Raw genomic sequence first — 23,571 nt, 5'->3', positions numbered from 1 at the left:
TTTTGCAAAATCCATTTCAATATTTACAAACCCCCAAGGGCCAAATTGTGCCATTGTTCTACTAAGCTGGGCGGGAGAGCAAAAAGGAGAAAACTGCCTTCACCTCACTTCCTTGCCAGAATAAGATCTGCCTGGATCTTGGGTCCAGGATGGGCACACTGCAGCCCCTCACTCTCCGGATATTCCTGCTATGAACAAGTTGGAGGAGACAGGCAGAGCAGGTGGGGGGAGTCATGGCAGTATCCCCATTATTGATCTGTACAGAGACCACCACAATGGGGCCCAGATGCTTGATTAGGGTTCCTAGATGTTCCAATACTATAAGTAGTGAACAACAACAACTGGAGCGGTACGGGTCCAGAATTAAAGTTCACAGGGAAATTTCATGATTTCAAAATGTCTTTTTATTCTGAATCAGAATGAAACATTGACATCTGGAAGTTCCCAGGAAAGGAAAGTTCCAGGAAAATTTCATTTCAAGTCCACCAAAATGTTTTGTGTCAGTTTCGACTTGTTTTTATTTGACGTTATAATTTACAATATGACATAAAAGAAAATTTGCAATGAAAGATCAAAACTTCTGGAGCACTTCAACCGCATCAAAACACTTCACTCTGATGGGTTTTTTTTAATGAAATTTTGCTGAAATCGACGCTTTCCCATCAAACATTTCTATTCCATCAAATCGGCATTTTCTGAGAGAGATGAATGGTCTGTTGGAAAATTTTCAACCAGCTCTAATAATGCTAAGGCGCGAAGGGACAGAAAGCGGCTCTCCATCAAGGGCTGCAGTAACTGACTTCCTTCCTGCGTGCAAGAGGGGGCAGGGGAAGGACTGTGACACAAGGACGCCTGAGTCCTTGTGCCCCCCAGAGCTATACCTTGGACGATGTCACCTACCCCCTACGCTCTGCTCAATGCTGTGCCTAGAACTCAATATAGCCCTACCTTTGGGACCGGCTTCCCAGTGCCATCTTTAAACAACGGGGAAAACGGCGATTGAACAGAGCAGCTTGGAGATGGAGGAACGCAGTGATCTGCTAACCCGCCGGCCTGAGCGGCAGACGAGGCGGAATGCCTTTGAGTGATGGAACTGACAGTGTTCAGTCCCGCGTTGCAATTAGCTGGGAGGATTCAGACTGACAAGGGCTTTTGTTCCCTTCACATCCCTGGCAGCCCCTCTCCTCCCTCAGAATGTCAGTCTTTCTGAAGGGAAATTCACACATCACCAGGCATTGTCCTTCATCCTTTCTGACTGCCTGGACCACTGGATAACAGTGCCTAATTGAAGCGCTTTCATGCAAAGCTGTCAGAAGTGGTGGCTGATGGCAGAGATGTGAAGAGGGCGAGGCTGGCTTCTACAGCGGTTCCAGGCAAGAAACTCCAGAGAAGGTCGTTAGCTTAGTGCAGCAATTCTCAGCCTCTTCTGTATCAGGATCTTGGGACTCTACAAAGGCCATTAAATGAATGCAAATAGCTAACATTTCCAGAACACCTTTCACTGAAGGATCCCAAAGTGCTTTACAGATGGTGTACAGAGGGGATCTCATCAACACCACCGAAATGCAGCCATATCTGGGGTAGAACAAGCCAGCTGTTTAGCAGCACAGAGCAACGCCATGCAACTATTTAGGACAAGAAGTGAAAAATATCCTTTGTAGTTAGACGCTGTCAACCACTCAGGAGCAGCAGTCAGACTGAGAGCAGCTATTCCAGGCATTCCCCGAGACCCCTTCGTGATCTGTTATGTGTCCGATCCTTTTCTGAATTCCCCAAGAGCTGAAGCGGGCCTGAAGTGGTGCTGCGACCTTGTGCTGGCCCATTGTACAGAAATGGATTTAACTTGTAAGTCATTTTCAGAGGAACACCTTGTTGGCCAGAATGCAGCGGGTCTCATGCCAGTATCCCACAGCCGACGTATTTATAACAGAAGGGGCAGAGCTGGGAATCTGAGTTCTGCCACAGAGGTTAATGTGGAGTGCTCCCCACCGACATTATGGCTCCTTGGTCATTTGTGAACTGCGCAGGCACGGAGGCCTGGTACCGTGATACTACATGGCATGAAGCAGGACGTTGCACGACATCAGGCTCTCTCTCTGCACCGAGAGGAGCATTGGGGTGCTAAGAAACCTGGAGGGTTCTCTCTGGGACACTTGGAAAAGTGTCCTCGAAGCCTGGCAATTGTACTTCTCTAAGCCATCTGCATGCATGTGAACCCACCGGTGAGAGTGTGTAACTGGTCCTCCCGTGGTGTTATTGCAGCCCACAGTTACAGCGCTTGGTTCTTTAGCTCACGCTGTAGCAGCTCCTGCTTCTAGCTCTGGAGGTCCCCAGTTCAATCCCCAAGGTGGTGGCCAGAAGAGTGGCTGTCACACCTGCATTCAACAGCACATGGCAAATGGTGGCTAAGCCCGTGGAGGGTTTATTGCACGTATGACACCTACGCAGTCCATCGAAAGGATGGCATATGGCTTTCCAGGTAACTGGAGCAGCTTCCATCAAATGTTGTTAAAAGGCAAATTGGAAGGATTTCCTGCCCTTTAACAGGGACATTGCAAAGCAGAGCACTGAGCCATGAAAGCAGTATGTTGGCCCTGGGAAAGATGCAACCAAGAAGATGGCCAGTCACTGGGCCTCAGAAACATAAGGACAAACTCTGAAGTTTTTATTCAGGACAAATTCCCCTTGATCTCTGGGATCTCAGGATGATCTCCTGGCTCTGTTCTGCCAGCTAAAAGAACCCCTCCAAATTCTCGTGGGCCTCGCACTGTCACAGCAATATGTTTATTATGTTGGTTCACAATATGAGGATGCGGAGGGGTCATCCATCGATTTAAAGTGCCGACAGGATGATGCAAACTTTGCAGCTCATTCCCACAGCACTGGGATGCAATAATGTTGTCCTGTAAGACATTTACAAATAGAAGCCAGCGCTAAGCTGCGCTAATCTTGTCTCCGCTGGATTTTTCTTTTTTTCCTTCCCCTGCAGGCAAAATCAGAGGAAAAGCTGCTGCAGAATGAAGAGATGAGCACCAAAGTCTATACTCAGCTGAGCTGCGTCTGCCGTAACCACGCATCTCCAGGAGAAAGCCAGGCTCCCTGATGCTAGTGCACTGACTGTTAGGATCACAAAATCGCAGGGGGTTGAAAGAAGCTTAGAGGGACATTGTCAAGTCTCTTACAGTTCATCATGTCAGCTCTTATACCCTTCCACTGTTATTCATTCTAAACTGGCATTTAGAAAAAACCAACAAAGGAAATGCATGGACAGGAGATTTCATGGCATCAGATTAAAGCTGTGATGGGTTGTCAGAACGTGCACAATTTAAACCAATGGCTGGCACTTCAGGGAGCGTGGCTAAAGGTGCTGTCCCTTTTCCATTCCTTCAAGATGGCACTGGCTCAAGACAAAACATCAGGCTGGCAGGACTAGAGATGCTCACTGAAGATTTACACGTAGCATTTCCAAATGACTCTGCCGTGGTATCTAGAGATGGGTCTGAACAAAAACCACCCATCTAGTCACCAGGTCCAAATCTTGCAGTTGACTCACACATCTCTCTAACGGGCGTAAACCAATCCCCCATGCTGCTCTGTTCAGTTCCAGATCTAAACTCTGAAAATGGCTCTTCCCTCTAAATTGAGCTAAATCAAAACCCCAGGTCTGAACAACCCCAGACCGTGGGGAAGTTTAGATCTGGATCCGAACTTTGAGTCTCAAGGCCAACTCTGATTGTATCAGCTGGATGAAAGGTAAAAGCAAGGGTCTTGCCAACTGTGCTCATAAAGGGACTTGTGCATTTGTACAAGAATGGGGAGAATTAGCTCGAAGATTCGGACCACATTCCAGTTTAAGTAATGGCATCTTGCTTGCCTAAATCTCCCTTCAGTACACGGTATGCTTCGCGTCCTGACTCTGACTGGTGCAGTGCTGGTGTGCACTCTGTCCCATTCCACTCCAGAACTGACAGCATTTCAGCAGTGGGAGAAAAAAGCCCATAGAGGGAGAGTTTGTAACGTGCTTTAATGTCATTTGGAATGAAAGGCACCGATTTATCAATGGTTCAGTGTGGAGAACAGGAAGTTAGGAGACCTAGGTTCTGTTCCCAGCTCTGCCACTGACAGCTGTAACCTTAGGTCAGTCACTTAACACCTCTGCAGCTTGGTTTCCCTGCCTGTACAATGGAGATGATAATACTTAGCCATTTCAGTGCTTCGAGAAAGGTGATGAAAGGTGTTATGTATAAATGCAAGCTATTTGCCATTCGTAATAATGATTATTAAATGCAAGGCCTAATTAATCACTAATTACATCAGCCCAGCTCAGTGGAGACTGCAGCACCTGCTGAAACAGCTCTGCCCTTCTCATTGACTGCACCTGCTTTGCCACCTCATGCCCTGTCAATCCCAGTGGACTGACAGCAGCTGGTTAATGGTGCAGTGCAGCACTACAAAAAAACGGAAGTTGGATCATGGAAATTCCTGCTCTGTCGGAGTCAAAGGGAGACAGCTGCAGGGTAAATCCCTGGTAGGGTTTTACCGGGATACAGGTCACTCTTCCAGGCAAGCCATGCTTCCCAAGAGGGGAATTAACAAGGTGCTAAAATCCCGGGCCCTACAGGGACATGCATCAGTTTCCCACCTCTTCCAGATCCAGCCGTGGATTGCATGCCCCTGCCTTCATTCAGCAGCTGTTTCTCAGAGCTCCGCTAGCCCTGTGCTGCCCACGGGTACAGTCCTCTCAATTACAGCGAGCTCCGAAAGGGTATTTCCTTTGCCGTGCTCTGGCCTGCCTCATGAGACCCCAGTGTGCCCTGCAGCGGTTTTGAACTCTTCAGCCACAGCCACTCTACAAGGAGCCGGGCACGCTCTGCTAGATGTGCCTACAGCATTCAAGCATTCAACAGCCACCAAGGGCTTAAACAAAGCCTGCAGCGTGTTTGTGTGTCCGGGGGGGGGGGGGGGGGGGGCGGGGACATGAGTCCCAGGGCACAGTCGCTGTTCAGTTCTCCCTCTTGTAAACCGGCCAGAGCAGATGTTTGCGGGGAATGGGATCTTTCCAAATGATCTCTGTGCATTTTCCTGAGCAACTCACTAACACAGCCGCAGTACGGGTCACCATAAAGGCAGGATCAGAGCAGTGGTGATGGCCGAACACACACACACACAAACTCAACAATCAAGCCAAACCATCCACTCAGTGGCTTTGTAGAGCTACTATGTTTTTTTTTTTTTAAAAACCCTTCTTGGTAGGAAAGGGGGGATTGACGGTTTCCTCCTCCCACAGCCCTCTCCCCACGAGCCTTGGCCATGATGTACACCTCACGCAGGCGCGGTGGGTGCAGTCATCACCCAAGTGGGGCTTAGGGAGCGCTCTGCATCGTACTGGGGACTGTGATCTCCCCTCACTCAGACAGCAGGAGCTCAACCAAGGCGTGGCAGCAGGACGGCAGCATTATAAATGGCTGACCGGGTGCTATTTCTGGGGTCGCGGGGGGGAGCATACGTGTCTCCTAAGCCGCGGTGTTAATGACACGGCACGCCAGCGTTGGGTCGTGCTAAGAGTTTTCAAACGGATTAAGGCCGAGCGCCTCAGTGTGTGTGTGTGAGCTCACCGCGTGCTCCGCACTCCCTCGGACTACAGCGGAGGAGCTCAGCTTTCACGGTCCACTGCTTCTTTTGTGCCTGACCCTGCTCCCCCGGAAGGCACTGGCCAAACTCCTGTGAGCTCCAAGAGGAACAGGACTGGGCCCTTCGACTGCATTGCTGAGGGTCAGTTCCAGGAGGCGTCTCTCCCCTCTCCCCTCTGGATTACAGCATTGCAATACACCCCAGTGGAGGAGTTTCGCTGTGACGCGTGCACTGGGCCACCCGGCTCTATCTGGGAGTTGGGGATTTAGGCACATTGCTGCTCCCCCCCCCCCCGAGCACCCAGAAAGGGAGGCAGGAATCAGCTGCCTCATGCTGCACCGTATGTACGTTCACACTGCATTCTTCTATCAGCGGCATGTGGATTACATACCCGCACAGCCCCCCTAGCATGGGTATCCACAGCAGTGTAGGCTTAGGTGAGTAAAGACCTGCCTGAAGGGTGTGAGGGGAGGAGGCAAGCGCATACCCCACCCGGCTCTCTGCCAGGCCTCCCTGTCTACACTGCTGTTTTAGCCACGTAGTGTCCAGCCCTCTCCTCGCTGCTGGAACCTTTCCCCACTGCAGAAAAAGACTCCGGCTCTGGCAAGCAGGAAGGACTTGGGCGGCTCCCCGCTGCTGGAGTCTTTGCCCTGCCAGAGCCTTTCACCGACACGTAGTGCATGCTGCAGTGTTGACGCGGCAGCCTTTCCACAGCAACGCGTAGCTGCATGTGCCCTACACGCTACCGCCCGCGGTGTCTAGTGTAGACGTAGCCTTAGAGGGCACTGGTGTAATTCGGGCTGCTGCTCCTGCTAGAGGGGACGGATCCTCCTGCAGTAGTCTGGGCAGCCAGCTCCAGTGATGGCCGGCAGCCAGCCATCCTGCTGGGCCGCACAGCAGCCAACGTCCTGTCCCGGGGTGCGAGGAGTGACAGTGGCTAGCGGCCTAAAAAGAGTCAGGGATTAGCAGCAAAGGGAAGGCGCGGGTCAATCACATCGGCTTTCCTGGGGAGATTCCAGCTTGGTTTAGGCATCGGCAGCAGGTCTGTCCCTGGGAATGATGGAAAGTCATGGGAGCCTGCTGGCCGCTTTGCAAGCGTGCAGATCTAGTGGCAAAGAGGAGTCAGTAAGGATTCTCTGTTCACTGGCACCGCTTTGCCTTGGTGTGGGAGGGCAAGGGAAGACGGGCACTGACTGCTCTGGGGTCGAGCTTTGGTTGCACTGAGTGGATCACGGCAGCCTAGATGGAAAATTCTGTTCCGCATCTCTCCCTTTTCCCTTGCTCCTCCCTTGGCTCTATTTCCGGGTGAACCTCTCCCATCTCAAACCGCCACCCCACTGAGTGGGGACCTATGATGTTCTTACAATAACACCGGTCAGGATCTGGGCACTGCACGCCTACTTGCATCTTAGGTCGCTAGTTTGGGCTAAACTCCAGGCAGTGACCGATGCTGAGCGGAGGCAGGTGAGTCAGTACAGTTCTAATAAAACAACCCTGACACTGACACAGATGTCAGGAACTGCCTCGTATAACCCCTTAGGCTTGGTCTACACTAAAACCCCAAATCGAACTATATAACGTAGCTGAAGTTCGAATAACGTGAATAACGTAGCTGAAGTTCGAAGTACCTTAGTTCGAACTTACCTCGGTCCACACGCGGCAGGCAGGCTCCCCCGTCGACTCCGCGGTACTCCTCTCGCCGAGCTGGAGTACCGCAGTCGACGGCGAGCACTTCCGGGTTCGACTTATCGCGTCCAGACAAGACGCGATAAGTCGAACCCAGAAGTTCGATTGCCAGCCGCCGAACTAGCGGCTGGGTATAGACGTACCCTTAGTTTACAGCGGCCTGCTTCTCCATGGCCCTGTCCTACACCTTGTGTGGTCAAACACCACCGCCGCGAGTGAGTGAGTAGTGTGTTACCCTCTCTTTGTACACCCTTTGCTACCCAAGGTGCAAAGCAGTGGAGAATTGGGCAATGGATGTGTGTTGAGTGCAGAATACGGGTCTCCGAGTATGACAGACCAGACTCTGCCTTGCTTTGGCTGCATATTTAAAGGAGTGAGCAAGGATCCTGGTTGGAGAAGAATGGCTTGTCTAGATGGGAAAAAGCTCACCGTAGCGGGTGGAAGTGCACTAAGCTAGTGCGCGTGAGGAGTTAGTACAGAGTAGAGCGCGTGCTTTACATTCACATCCTAGCTTGCTGCACACTAACTGTCCCAGATCAGGTCTGTCTAACTCTGCTGCTGCTGGCTGGATCTCCAGTATCACTCCAGGGCACAGAATCGGTAGTGCTTTGGGGACCTGGTGGAATTAGGGTGGGGAACAGACTGGCGTATTGCTGCTGAAGTTACTGTCCTCTGGGTGCAATGTGCCTATATCTCTATGGCTAAACTGCCTTTTTTATTTTTTTCACTCTCTCAGCTACACTTTCTTTAATGCTGCTGCTGCTTCTGCTCTATGCTGAGTGATTTCAGCCTGGGCTATATTCCCTTATTCTCCCCTCTCTGTCTCCTTCTGCCGTTTCCACCCCTTCTCCTTGTCCCCAACACACATCTCGATGGCGGGTGCTGTGCTGCTCCCACTCAAGATTTTGTGAGCAGGCGATTTGGCCTGTTTCCAAGTAAATAAACAGCACGTGACCCAGAACGTGGAAGGAGAAATCGTGAAATTTCAGCAGTGAAATGAAACGGTGAAAATCTCCAAGAACATTTTGTGAAAAACTATTTTCCACACGCTAGTAGGCATGATTACCGTCACGAGCCAGCCTGGACTCCATCTCCAATTCCGCATCTCCAATTCTCAGACCTGGAAAGCCTCCTGATCAACAACTTTCCCAGAGGCCTGTACTCAAAATCCCTCCACTGATTCTACATTCCCCTACGGCCAGGAGAGCATTGGTGTGAACCAAAACAGATGGATGTACTAAAGAGCTTGGCTCCCATATAGGCATATCAATAAAGGCCATATTTTCCAAAAATGCTCCATTCCCAATGTGCTCCCTTTGAAAGCCACACCCTTATTTTGGTGTCTACCTGGTAGCTGAGCTCTTTTGAGACTCTGGCCTGGATCATGCAGTTCCCACCAGCGACTGATAAAACAGACCCCAGAGATCAACCCAACAGGCATTCCTCCTACTTCACGTAACTTCAATATTACAACCACCCCGAAAGGTAAGTATTGCCCACTGGACTCTTAAAAACTCTCCAAATACCACAGGCCTACATCAAAATGATGTAATAGATGCAGCAGTTAATCTAACCAGCCATCCGGCCTTTTCTATGTCAGGGTTGCAATGCACAAACTGATTACATATGTGTCTACGCTGCACACTAAACCCAGATCTACGGGATCCAGGCTCGTGGACTTGGTGTTTCCAAGCCTGGGCTTGAGAGACCGCACTGCATTATAAACCTCGGTTTGCAATTGCCAGATTCGGCTCTCCCAGCCGTGCTAACGCATACATATTGCACTACGCTAGCGTGACCAGCTAGCAATGGTTACCAATTGGGCTGGGGTGGGATAATAGGGTCCTATAGAAGACAAAACCCCTAATATTGGAACAGTCCTGATAAAATTGGAACATCTGGTCACCCAACATTATGCAGACCTTCTGACTTGGGTCTGCAGCTGGAGCTGTGTCCACGCTGCAAAAAGTCAGGGTTTAGACCTCCGTCACAGCAGAACTTGGGCTCTGATCCACACCGTTAGCAGAGTCCTAGAACCCGGGTCCCGGGTGCTTGCTGACCTGAGTCAGGCTGACATGTGTGTAGGGGTGCTTGGGCTCAAACCTGAGTCAGAGCAGGGACTTAGGGTGCAGGGTAGATGTACCCTTTGAGTTTAGTGACTGTTGTGACTGACAGTAGCCGGAGCTAGATGCTTAGGAAGATGGAGAAAAACAATAATGCACCTGGACAACTGTGCTACATTATGTTGCCCTGGGGGGAATTGCCTTCCAGCCCCCTAACGGGGGAAGGGAATATAGGAGCTGATCCTACCCCCACTGAAACCAACGACAAACCTCCCACCGGACTGCAGGCAGGCCCGTCCTCTCTCTCTCAGCCCCTTTCCTTCCTAAAGCCTCACACAGGCGCTCAGCTAAGAACAAAGAAGTCACACAGCCTCCAGACCCGAACAGGCAGCCAATAGGTTGGCGCAACCGAGCAGTGCGAAGGCTGCTTCCTTTCTCATCCTCCCCACGGGAAAGGCGCCTCTGTCGGCGTAGCTGCGACCTGGAGGGCTCCGCTTCCTACAGGTGCCCCAGAGAGTCAATTCATGTGGGGCGAGAAGGACAGAGGGCAGGAAAGGAAGTGTACGGAAGAGGCGGCCTGTTACTCACTAGTTGACGGTGCCGTAGCCCTTGGCTTTCGTAAATCCCACGGAAATGGCAACCACCAAGGCAGGCAGCCCTAAGGGAATGAAACAAAAAGAGCGTCAGTCGTGTTAGCTTCTACGGAGGCTGCGCCTCGCTCAGCGAGTCCTTCACAAACCCCTCTCCCCAGCCTGGGTCCTCAGCAGCACCTGAACCCTGACTCTTCAGGGCTAAGGACACGAGACTCTGCTCCTTGAGCTAAAGGAGGAACTCCACTGGCTGGTAGTAGCAGTAGGCTCCTATCCTCTGGTGTGGACCTGCCGCTAGAGGGCGACACGTGGCATGTAGAACTGTTTGTTTCAGAGAGACCCACTCTCTTCCAATGTCTGTGAGGGGAAGAAGGGAGGGGAAGGATGACACCCCTCGCTGGAGACATTCTGTAACGACCCTGGCTAGTGGAGGGCAGGAAAGCTGTGTTGCTCATGTGACACATGCACCACGCCATGTAGGGCTGGTGAGTGATGCTGCATTGACAGCGCTAGAGGCTGATGATGCCCTCAGCTGATATTCACAGAGCAAGTGCAATGCGGGCAGCCACGGTGCACGCATCCCCACGCCAAGGTGCTTCCCTCCTGATCTGGCACCACCTTCTCGCCCTCTCTGCGGAGGCTGCCCCAAGTGTGAGGGCAGATAGAGCAAGCTGGTTATTGTGACGTGCAGGCCTGGTCCCTCAGAACCAGCCTGAGATGCCGATTTGATTTCATAGAGAGCACTGAACAGCTCTGGGGTGGTAACAGGTTAGATCATTACATACCCAGGCACAGATTGAACCAGTAACACAGAGGTGACAGGCTCTGTATCCCATTAACAGCCTCCTGAACCTTCCAGTTCCTCCAGCAATAAGCTACTCAAGGAGCTATGAAGGAGACCGGGGTGACTTTCTGGTTCACTCTGCCCTGCGTGGCCCTCCCTTTCTCCAGCGAAAATGCCCGAATACCAGATAGTAACATCTGCCTGTACAGTTAGAGAGGTCTCCATGCGGCTTTTTATAGCCCTGATCCTTGTGACATCGTGAAGTAAGCCATCTAAGTTCTAAAGACGGGCAAATCCCATTAGGAATCAGTGGGATCACTAGCGAGCAAGGATTAGCTCTGCTCTGACGAAGCCCCCATACTTGTGCAACAGGGTTCACATCGGGCGATGGAAAAAGTGTTACAGTTTTGGCAGGTATCTACTGACGGCTATCCACAGCGGTCACATGTAGCCTCCAGGGATGCAAATCACTTTAAGACTCATCAGATATCAGGGTGAGCAACCAGTCTGCAGGCCAACCAGTCTGCAGGCCAAGTGTCTTAATGTTTGAGATGGGGAGATTCTAGGAGCAGCCACACGATCATGGGTTTCTGTTCCCACCTGACATCTCCAGGTGCATTCCACCAGACTTGCCTGATCCCATGTAAACATACGAGTGGCTTGGAAAGACTTCCCTACTTTCCCCTCCTTCTTCTCTTGTCTCTTTTTCCCTACAATTCTTGGCCACTAAATCTTAGCTGCCTCCCCCCAACATAATTCCAAATGTTTATGCCAAAAAATTGACTGTAAGAGCTTTGCTCATCCAATCAGGCCAGATAATCGTAGCCTGTGACCAGCACATCCAATTAATAAGCTCAACGTGCATACTGCACTATCAAATACTCAAAGCAATACCTGAAATGAACAGCCCAGAGGCTGAACTATGATAGCATCAACCGTTTGATGGACAACAGTGGAAATTACAATACGGTCACAAACAAGTTGTCAGTATTAAAAAGGGATACATTTGATGAAGAAATTGTTTTCTGGGAGCAATTCATCCCTCCATGTCCTAAGTGGTCTTAGCTCTTAGTGGTTGCTAAAAGTCCTAGGACTTTTTTTTCTGGATGAGCAGCAGGTGTAAATCCAAGTGAGAAACAACAAGAAAGCAGAGGACCAAACTTCCTACTGGTAGAAACTGATGCAGCTTCACTGAAGTCAGTGGAGCTGCAGGAGTTGACACCAGCAGAGAATCTGGCAAGGAATTTAAAATAGCAATTCAGAAATCCAACGGAAAAAGAAAATGGCTATGAGAAATCAACTGCCTCTGGAGCCAGAAGTGTCAATTATTTGGAATTATGCTTTTCAAGATATGTTTTTGTTTCAGTATAGGTGTTATTTGTCCCAGGGTTGTGACCCAAGTCTACCTACCTTCTACACACCTAAAATTCCCTGCTGCATTAATGGGACATGGCATTCTTCTTCACTTCTTGTCCTAAGTGAAGAAGAATGGATATAAACTGGCCGTGGGGAAGTTCAGGCTTGAAATTAGACGAAGGTTTCTGACCGTTAGAGGGGTGAAATATTGGAACGGCCTTCCGAGGGAAACGGTGGGGGCGAGGGACTTGTCTGGCTTTAAGATTAAGTTAGATAAGTTTATGGAGGGAATGGTTTAATGGTAAAACATAGTTGTCAAGGAAAACCAAGCAATGGTAGGTAAATAGCATAATGGCTAAAAGGGGTCAGGATGGAGACTCTTGCCTATATGCTCGGGGTCTTACTGATCGCCATATTTGGGGTCGGGAAGGAATTTTCCTCCAGGGCAGATTGGCTGAGCCTCTGGAGGTTTTTCGCCTTCCTCCGCAGCATGGGGCAGGGATCTCTAGCAGGAGGGTCTCTGCCGATTGAGGTCACTAATAACAGGATTGGGGACTTCAGCAGCAGAGTCCAGGGAAGGGGCGGGGATGGTTTTATGGCCTGCAGCGTGCAGGGGGTCAGACCAGATGATCATAATGGTCCCTTCTGACCTTAAAGTCTATGAGTCTATGAGTCTATGAGTCTAATCTGTTGTGAATCGTTACTATGCACTGTTCGTCAGCTAATGTGATCTAGCCCAGAGGTGGCTGCATGGCAGCCGTAGGTGGAATGACACCTATTGTCATTGTAAATGAATGGAGCTTGTGAAAGTTGTTTGCCCAAAACTCTCTGGTATCTAAAATAGTCAAGTGCCCCAGTGTTTATTAATTACAATGAAACCGCCCCCTGATTACTTAAATTCATTCAATGTCCCTCATCTGGCTTGAGTAATAAAATAGTGTGTGTGTGTGTGTGTGTGTCTGCATATGTGCGCACGTGCACACACACACACACACACACACACACAATATTTATTTTTAAAGGTCCTGTGTTTAACTATTTTTGTTCATAAACTCAGTAACAGATTTAATGGAAAACTCACGCTTTCCGCACTGAAGCTGCTCTGTAAATCTGAGGAAGATGCACCTCAATCCCTCCTTTCAATGACAAGCGGAACCCAGCCTTACTTACAGAGGTGCAGTCGTGTTAATGGATGTACAGAAACACACTGGGAGGGCTATTTAAATATTGCCAAATAGTACAGCTGAGATTCTGCTTTTGCACGTATGTACGGTTTCCATTCCTGGCCAATGGGTATTGCAAGAGTGCATCCAAGGGCAGAATTTGGCCTTAAATGCTCTGCTTCTAATCTTAACACCTTGACATTGGTAGGTTTAGACTACTCCCTTTAGCTTGTGGGGTATATTCTATTCACAACTATATCATTAGGAAATCCCAGGAGCTAAGGGGATCAGAGCTAAGAGCCCAGGCCACGTTAGCCAGGTCAGACAAAAGGAGGTCAGCTGCAAGATCATGTGGCCGGAGAATCTGCTTACTCCAGGAGTTGAGATGCCGGCGCTAGGCTTCTTGAAACGTCAGTCTGTATCACACCAAGTCCTTTTATAAGCATCAAAAATATCCTGCCTGGGGGAAAGTGTTTGACTTCAGTAGTAAAATGAGTCACTAGTACAGTGCAATGTTTTCTGTGTGTGTGTGTGTATGTGTTTCACTCGCTTTTGGACAAACTTTTTGTGATGTTGTTCTTTCCGAATTCCAGCTTGTAACATCTTTGAAAGCCCACGCCACATGATTGCCTTTGATTTCTACGACAAAATGCCTCATTTAAGGCTAATAAATTAAACATACGGGAAAGACAGAGGGAGAAAAATTAGCTGCAAACATCTGCACCAGACTAATAGTTGATTTGCCTATGGAAAACCCTGCTGCCATGGAGACAGAATTGCAGAGCTCGTTTCACTAGGAGGGAGAAAGAGGGTGAGAGAGAATATGAAGGGCCTGGAGGGAGAATGAGACAGAGAGGGAAGACGAGGAAAACGCAGGGAGAAGGGAAGGTGGAGAAAGAGATCCAATCCCCCAGCAAACCCTAGATTCCTGTATGCTGTTGAGTCACAGACCCATAATTCTCACCCCATCCGAGACACAAGAAGCGCTTGCGAATGATGCGGTTCCGTAACCTGCCCGTCACAGCCATGTAGGATTGCCAGGCCTCTGTCAGCACCCAACAGAAAGAGGAGAGGAAGAAGAAATGCAGGAAAGCCGCCACCAGTGTGCATATCACCTGGAGATGGGAGGAAAGGGATACAGGTGAGATTAGCAGCAGGGAAGGGGAACAGTTTCCAAACCGCATTCTAGGGGGAAGCTCGCAGGAGTCAGACAATGAAAAGGTGCACCTCACCTTCAAGGTCCTGATTCAGCAAACCACTGAAGCATGTTCTTAAACTTTAAGCATCCCATTGAAGTCACTGGGACTTGAGCATATGCTTAAAGTTAGGCACGTGCACAAGAGTTTTGCTGAATTGGCGCCCAAGTGCATCCCAGGGGGGGAAATTCTTGTCCTATCCAAGTCAACGGGATTTTTGTCCTTAACTTCAGTGGGATCAGGATTATGATTTATTTTCTAAGCGGCCAAAAATGCTTGGGGTCAGATTTTAAAAGTATTTATGTATCTATCTTCAGGTATAGGATAGATCCGCTCAGACATTAAAATGGCATGGAACCTTCTCTACCCAAAGAGCCATACATGCCATATTACTGACAGCAAAATCACAGAGGTGAGATCTGGAAAAGGCTATTTAGCCCATATCCCAGCCAGTCCAGGATTGTTACTTACAGACTGAGTGAATGGATCCTGTAGAGCTGGGGAGAATGATGACTGTGGAGTGGGACGATAGCTGTCTACAAGGAGGAGAGGAATTGTCCTAAAGGGTCTAACGAGGAGTAATGGGATGGCACTAAGAAAAGGTAATTTTGGAAGGATTATTGGGAGAAATTTCATAATAGTGAGAGCAGTCTCCTAAGGGACCAGGAATAAGCTAACGATAGTTAAAGTTACACTGGGGAAAATACTAGCAAATGTGCTATAGGGAATAACCCCGCACTGGCAGGGAGATGGACTGGATAACTGAAAAGGCCTTCTCCATCACTCATTCCTCTGGGCTGGAACTTCAGCTAGTATAAATTGGTGTAGCACCATTAACTTTGACAGAGCGATGCTCATTTTGCATCAGCTGAGAATCTGGCCCTGCGATTCGAATTCAAGAATGAGATGAAGGCAATATATTTAGTAGCACCCAAGGAGAAGCAGTGGTAGAGACCAGAATCTAGGTGACAAACTTGCTTATAGCATTCAGTGCAGGCACCAGCGTTTTAAAATAGGTGGCAAAGAGTTTCTCTTTGTGGAAAAAAGGCGAGAATAGAGCTGGAAACAAATGTCTTACTGTGTGTGATCACCGAACCTTCCTTTTTCTTCACCCACCAATGTCCTTTACACACAGAAGCTATCATGTGTAGTGTAACCATTATCAGGATCTGATCAGATTGATTTCAATGGATAAAGTGGTTTGATCTGAGGCCATCAGAAGCTGCATGCAAGATTTTAAACTTTTTGCAGCATATTTTTGTTCTTTGTATGTACAGCGCCAAGCACAACAGGGTCCTGGCCCCTGGCTTCTTACTTTTTTTTTCAAACCAGCTTGTAGATCTGGGTAAAAAATTTTAAAAATTCAAAAAGTTGACTAAATATTTTCAAGAAAAAATTTCAAATGATTCCCATAAGAAAGTCACTATTTTCTGGCCAGTTCTACAAATTCTCCATGTTCCTGATTTCATCTTATGCCAGCATGATTTTGCCATCCTGGCCAACAGTTTGTCTGGGCGAGAGAATGGTGTTTTGCTTTCAGATTTTCCAGCATCCCAAAGAGGCGCATTAGATTTTCCAGGCACTTTTACCGTTATCAGAGCTTAATATAAAACTCTGGGGAGTGGAGATAGTGAGGAGCTGAGCAGGTCTGAATTTCATGCTTCCAGTGAGAATGAAATCCTGCATTTATCTACAAAATAGGGAGCTGAAGGGAAATCTTCTCCCACACTGCCTCATGGCTACATCACCCCAGCCTACCATGGAAAGGCCAAGTATAAGGATGAGAAAGTGAATGTGATTCTCTATGGTCAACTCAGCCCTCTTTGGGGAGACTATGGGATCATACTTGGGACACCTCTCCCGCTGCCCACAGGGTGACCAGATGTCCTGATTTTTGGGTCTTTTTCTTATATAGGCTCCCATTACCCCCCACCCCTGTCCCGATTTTTCACACTTGCTGTCTGGTCACCCTAGCTGCCCATGCCTTGCTAGCTATACTTCTATTTAAAGCAAGCAAGCTATAAATAGCAGGTAAGTCAACCAAAGCTGGAAATTACACTTTCCAGCTCTGGAGCAGACATACTCATTGTTCATCAAGAAGTCTCGAGATAGTAAGAACTTTTGTCCATTGCTACACCATGCTAGGTTCAAACCAGCAACTTTCACAGGAGAGACTGCTACTCAAGCCAATTTACCAAGCTGTTCTACACGACCACACAGGGTTCTTACACTTCTCTTTTTGAAGAAAAGATTTTTTTTTCCTTTGCAACAGATAGATTCATAGACTTTAAGGCCAGAAGGGACCTTTGTGATCATCTAGTCTGACCTTATGGGTAACACAAGCCAGAGAACTGCCCCAAAATAATTCCTAGAGCAGATCTTTTAGAAAAATGCCCCGTCCTGATTTAAAAATTGTCAGTGATGGAGAATCCACCACCACCCTTGGTACGTTCTTCCAGTGGTTAATTATCTTCACTGTTAAAAAAATGATGCTTTATTTCCAGTCTGAATTTGTCTAGCTTCAAATTCCAGTTATTGGATCGTGTTAGACCTTGCTCTGCTAGATTGAAAAGCCCATTATTAAATATTTGTTCCACATATAGATACTGATAGACTGTGATCATGTCACCCCTTAACCTTCTCTTTGTCAAGCTAAACAGATTGAGCTCTTTGAGACTGTCACTATATAGCATGTTTCCTACTCCTTTAATCATTCTCGTGGCTCTTCTCTGAATCCTCTCCAATTTACCTGCATCCGACGAAGTGGGTATTCGCCCACGAAAGCTCATGCTCCAATATGTCTGTTAGTCTATAAGGTGCCACAGGACTCTTTGCTGCTTTTCCAATTTACCAACATCCTTCTTGAGCAATGGGCACCAAAACTGGACACAGGATTCCAGCAGTGGTCACACCAGTGCCAAATACACATGTATTATGAATCAGTGACCTGTGCCCTTCATTATTCACCACTCCCCCAATTTTTGTGTCATCTGCAAAGTTTATCAGTGATGATTTGACGTTTTCTTTAAGTGATTTATAAAGATGTTAAATAGCATAGAGCCACGAACCAGTGCTTGAGACACCCCACTGGAAACACACCTGCTCGATGACAATTCCCTGTTTATAATTACATTTTGAGACCTGTCAGTTCCTCGGTTTTTAATCCATTTCATGTGTGCCATATTAACTTTGTATCATTCTAGTTTTTTAATCAAAATATCATGCAGTACCAAGTCAAATGCTTAACAGAAATCTAACTATATTATGTCAATACTATTAAATGTATCTACCAAACTTGTAATTCATCAAAAAAGATATCGAGTTAGTTTGACAGAATTTATTTTCCATAAACCCATTTCAATTTGCATTAATTACATTACCCTCCTATCGTTCTTTATTAATGGAGTCCTAATTAATACCACATAATCGTGCCTACAATATATTAATGAACTCACAGACATGAATGTGTGACTGGATAATGCAGGGCTCATGCCTTTTGTATTACCTACCAATTATTTAGCCCCTATCCAGCACTTTCATCTTCGAAGCGTTTTGCAAATAGAATCAGATTCTGGCCTTTGGGCTTCCACAGGTGGAAATGAACGACGAATTCACAATATTGAAGCTAATCAATTCCAAAGAAACCCTTGGGGGAAAATGGAGCTGCAAACCTTTGCCAAATTTTCAGAAGCTCCATCATCAATAATTCAGCTTTTATAAATTCCTAATTTAGACTCCATGGAGCCCCAACCTTTTCTCGGCATAGTTTCTTTCTCTCTTCCCTACTGGAGACTGTTTACTAGACGGCTGAGCGGAAATCCAAGAATAACCTTTCTATTTATGGGGTTTCATGCATATTTATGTGCAAAGAACTAATCTGCCTCTTGCAATCACAGTCAGAAGCACCGAATCCCCCACTAAAGGCTCTGATGAGGGACATCCATAAAATGGGGAGCAAACTAGACCATAACTTTCCACCGAAGAGGGACAGAAATAAATAAAGGCACAGGAGCGGCCAAAATTGTTGACAATTTTTTTTCCCAGGATGAAGTTGATTGTTTAGCGACTAGAGCCAAAGAGGAGCCACCGCTGTGGTCCTCCAGGTTTATTAAATGGGAAGGAACTTGGAGAGATGCTGTTTTTCATAGCCCTGGCACACACATCTCTTGGCTTCAGCTAAAATTCCCAGTGAAAGCCCCTGCAAAGCCATTCTCTCCATCCCTCCCACCCCACTCTACCACTTAACAGACCATGCACGATGCACATTGCTCTACTTTCGCAGCGCACGTCGTACTAGGGAGAGGAGCCAGAGTTGCAGGCCTGGGGACTGAATCCCCCTTTATCCACAGAAAGTATGACCTGGGCAGCAGCAGCATGGAAATGTCTTCCACCCTGGCCTCCAGACGTGCCCTAGCGCTGACCTGAAAGTCCCTCTCTAGGGACCAAAAGGCTAGTCAGTCACCACGGCTCATTCAGTCCTGGGGCTTCTCTGTAATAAAGCTTCAAGAAGAGGCAGCATAGCTAGCATTGATCTTATGAGACCTGGGTTCTAGTCCTGACTCTGGCACTAGCCTGCTAGGTGACTTTGGAGAAGTCCCTTCCCCTCTTTAGGACTTAGTTTCCCGATCTGTAAAATAGGGATAATAGAGTACAGTGGCCTCCTCTGTGAAGTGCCTTCAGAGCGATGGATGATAAGAGTTGGTTGGTATTATAAAAGGTGCCAACAGGAGAATTAAAGTGCTTTGGCTGGCAAACAGAGTCAATATGATAGCCTGCTTGATAATACAGAGAAGGGGTGTACTTTAGCGGCCACACCAGGGCAACTAGGTATTCCAACTTTGTCACCGACTCACTCCGTGACCTTGGATAAATCACGTAAGCTCTCAGGCTCATCTCTCCAAGGTATTTAGGTGTCTGACTCCCATTGATTTGAAATCTAAATACCGAGGAGGTGCTGCGCCCCTGGGCCTTAGCTGTACAATGAGTCTCATGACACTTTCCTACGCTAGAGAGGGTGTTGTGAGGCTCTTTTTATTCACGCTTGCAACATACTTTGAGCTCCGAGGATGAAAGCCAGCCAAGAAGGGCAAAGCATTTACAGTGCTGAGTTGCTGGGGTTCCTCCCCCGCCCCCATCTGTCTTTTTGAGTTTTTGGAAGGTAAAATGGCTAAAGTCTTACAAACAACCATGCTCCTTTGCTGCACCATGTGCCCGCTAACTCAAGGCAGATATTCAAAAAGATCACACTGTTTTTTCATGAAAGCCCTGAGGATGCTCCCAAATTATCAAGAGAGAAAATTGAAATCTGCCGTTTAGTGGTGTCTCTGACACGCCGCTAATTAACAGAGGGAGGCAAAGAGGGAGGAAAGGGAAAGCTGCCTGAACAGATCATCTCAATGCTAAATGAGAGAACAGGAAATTTGTCTCCTACCTTATTCCGGGTCTGGGTTTGTCCAATCAGAATGAGAGCATTGGAGGAAATGATGGACAGGCAGAAGTTGATGAGAATGACAGAGCGTTCTGAGCGGATGTATCTGCAAAGAGAAAAGAGGAGGGGGGGGACTACTGTATTTTAATTGGTATTACAGTAGCACCTAAAGGGTGCAACCAGATCAGGGCCCCATTATGCCAGGCACTGTATATATACCTAGTAAGAGATAGTCCCTGCCCTGAAGATTTTATAATCTCCATAGACAAAGGAGGGGGGAGGGCAAAGAGGTACAGGGACTTGCCCAAAAGGTCACACAGCAGGTCAGTGGCAGAGTCAGGAATAGACCTCAGGCCTCAGCCCAATGCTCTAGCCACTAGACAATGCTATCTTCCTAGATGAGACAGGAATATAAATGTTAGAAGTGTATGAGCTGACAAATTAGTGGCATACTCAATCTCTGCCAGTGGCAAAAACTGGATGCTTCAGGGGAAAGCACAGGACCCCAATTGTACAACACTATACTACGTGAGGATGAAGTTTCTTCCTGAGCCCAGGTAGTGATCAGCTGGTGCCCTGAAGGACAATGATTTAAAGCCCCTGTAATTTTTTTCCTAGCTACTGTCAGTACAGATGCCATTCTTATTCATATAAATGTCTAAACCTTTTCTGAAACTTGCTAAGCGCTAAAAGTTCTCTTCAGTTCAAATGATGTGAAAGGGGCCTTGAAAAGCAGCTTTAAACAACAACGCAGACGTGCTAAGATTTCCAAATCAGTCACAGAGCCACAGGCATGCAGGCTATACAAGGAGATTACAAATAAATGCATTTTCGCAACAAACTGCTTGAAAATCAACTTCCCCCCTTTGCTTAACCTGACAAGGCGTCCCTGAAACAGAAAATAATCATTGATTGGTTTCTAAAGGTGCTGCTGATACCCTTTCCACAGGAGTCGGGGGGCACGAATGCCCTCAAAAAACAGGCCAGTCATGTAGGTGTCTGAGTAAGGATTTTTGGCGCTGGACTCTAGGAATCCACAGTAGCAACTCTTGACTTTAGCTCCCCCCAGCCTCAAGGCGTTCCTCCTTTCTGATTATCAATGCACTGCACAGCTATGCCTCGCTCCTGAATTGCGTGCATGCAATCAAATTAAACTCGCTCATTATTTGGGGGAGATTTCTCAGTACATTTTTAATTGCTTAATGAAAAGAAAACAATAGGCACAAAAAAGAAAGTGACTGCATTACTCAGCAATCGACTTAGGGCCCAGTCCCACGCTCAAACGCATGAGTCACTTTACTCATCCAAGTACTCCCACTGACATTGGTGGGCGTTTGCCTGAGTAGAAACAGGACCTTAGGCCCATGGAAATTAGAGAGTGAGATCTATTAGCGTCCCCTGGAGGTTGCGGCAGGATTTCTGTCTAAAGTGTATATTCCAGTATGTTGCCTAGTAATTTAAGATCAGTGACTAATTTGGAGCAACAGTAAATATGTTGGGCTTTGTGTACGGAGTTCTGGATTCCTTACTGGCCCTGCCAAAGCAGCATTCGCTGCTCGGTGCTCCAGGTGCCCGGGCTGTGTTGAGTGGGACCATGTGCTGTTGGTACAAAGCCTGCATCCTTCAACTCCACTTTACTTCCCTTTCCGTTTTGCGTTCAGGCAAATATAAAGGCTCAGCGGGAACTCCAGCTGTGACACTGTGACACTGAGAGTCGCTGGGTTTATGTTGAAAGCAGCAATCAGCCCAAACTTCTCTGAGACTCAGGTCTCGAGTTCTCACTGAAACTAGGCCCTCAGCCAGCTCTTCCCAAAACTCATCCTCCCCCCGTAAAGCCTCTCTTGGAAACTCCAGCCTGCAGTCAGCTTGCTCGGAAATTCAGTTTCCCTTGAAAACCGAGCCCAATCTTTCCCCAATATCCACCTCAAATTCACCTCAGCTCAGTCCCCAGGCTCTCTCTGACTCCCCGTTCCAATCTAGGCCCAATGTTGACACACGCTGACAGGTGAATCCAGCCTATGTCTCAATGCAAATATTCTGGAAGTCTCTAGTCCCCCTCTTTCAGCACAGATATGCTCCATGCCAAGAAATCACCACCACAGCTTCCAGCTCTGAACCACCAACCCTCTGCTGCTTGCACACAGGAAGCAGGAGGCAGTACCTTGCCCCAGAGGGTGGTGGAACAAGGAGCCTATATGGGGTGGGGCGGGTGGGGGTCCTGGCAAGGGGCGGCAAGCGAGTCTGGCCTGGCTTTGCCTAGAAGCTCCAATCTGGTCCCTCCACTTAGCAGCCACAGTCCTTACTGCTCCCAACACATTGCCCCCAGGAAGCTACTTTTAACCCAGGACACTGGCCAGTCCAGAAGGCATGAGATACCCCAGGGCTTGGCCGTGGTCTGCCAGGTTAAACATTGTTTGAACAGTCACAAAACCTTCACAGGTTTCAGAGTGGTAGCCGTGTTAGGCTGTATCAGCAAAAAGAATGAGGAGTCCTTGTGGCACCTTAGAGACTAACAAATTTATTTGGCCATAAGCTTTCGTGGGCTAAAACCCTCTTCGTCGGATGCATGCAGTGGAAAATACAGTAGGAGGATATGTATACACAGAGAACATGAAAACATGGGCGTTGCCATACCAACTATAACAAGACTAATCAGTTAAGATGAGCTATTATCAGCAGGAGAAAAACAACTTTTGTAGTGATAATCAGGATGGCCCATTTCCAACAGCTGACCAGAAGGTGTGTGTAATAGTAGGGGGAAAAAATTGCTTTCAATATTATCTCAGCCCTTGCAAAGGCTAAGAGGGAACTGTAGAGCTGGGGGAGACCAGGTAAATTACATGACAATAGGGATATAGGCATGGGAGAAGGAAGGCGAATAGACTGGGGGATTAGAGGGGAGAATTGGGAACCTCTACTCCACCTGGAAATAGTAGACATCAAGGACCACTGAGGATGCTGCCAATTGTCTTGGCTCCACCATTTCCTACCAGTGTCAAGCACCAATCCTGGAAGAACGCCCAAGTCTCCCTATGTCTGACAAAAATTAGCCATAAGACATAGGGGGTAAACGGGTCAAGCTCTCCACTGGCCAGAAGCCCAGTGGAAGCTGCTCGGTGGCAGCAAAAACAGATGCTCAAACTAAACACGCACATGCAGACGCAATCTAACAACTGTGCAGTGTTAGATTGGGTGACGCAGATGCTGCAGCAGCAAGCCATGTATTCTGGAAAAGCCATCCTTTTCCACTTCCCTAAATCCCTGGTGCCCAGCGCCCTTTTCCTCTCCTGACTCCCTGGGACAGGGCAATGTGTTTTCCTAGGGCAATGGGGGAAGCTATGGCCATCTGGTGGGTTATCTCTGAAATTCCCAGGGGAGGGTGAGAGAGAAAGCACAGAGGGGAAAACTCAGAGCTTTAAGTCACGGTAAAGAGCACACACAGAGCAAATGATAATGCAAACCATGGAGCGGGGGCAAATACATGCTCTGGATGTTATCTGGACGTTCACAGCCAGGGGAAAGAGGGGTGGGGGTGGGGGGAAGGCGGAACCTCCCTTATTTCTGTGGCATATGCTTAGGAATAAGCATACTCTCTTCTTGGTTTTCCAGCTAGGGAGGCAATGTACAGTGATCAGAGCAGGAAGACAGGTCTCCTGGGCTCCATTCCCATTGGT

General features: G+C 48.0%; 1 protein-coding gene across 7 annotated transcripts in view; it reads right to left on the bottom strand.

Annotated features, from left to right (window-relative positions):
* The window catches only part of ADGRB1 (adhesion G protein-coupled receptor B1), a 380,951-nt gene that overhangs the window by 51,436 nt on the left and 305,944 nt on the right, over positions 1–23,571 (bottom strand). For all 7 annotated transcript variants that reach the window (XM_024102700.3, XM_065586325.1, XM_065586324.1 and 4 more), the window contains 3 exons: positions 19,901–20,003; positions 14,238–14,388; positions 9,969–10,038 (listed from right to left, as the gene is read on the bottom strand). In XM_024102700.3, coding sequence (XP_023958468.2) covers positions 9,969–10,038; positions 14,238–14,388; positions 19,901–20,003 — 324 coding nt within the window. The remainder of the gene's footprint in view (positions 1–9,968; positions 10,039–14,237; positions 14,389–19,900; positions 20,004–23,571) is intronic.

Source organism: Chrysemys picta, chromosome 2 (assembly GCF_011386835.1).
Source record: "Chrysemys picta bellii isolate R12L10 chromosome 2, ASM1138683v2, whole genome shotgun sequence".
Taxonomy (NCBI): Eukaryota; Metazoa; Chordata; order Testudines; family Emydidae; genus Chrysemys; species Chrysemys picta.
This window is presented reverse-complemented; position numbering and strand designations above follow the sequence as displayed.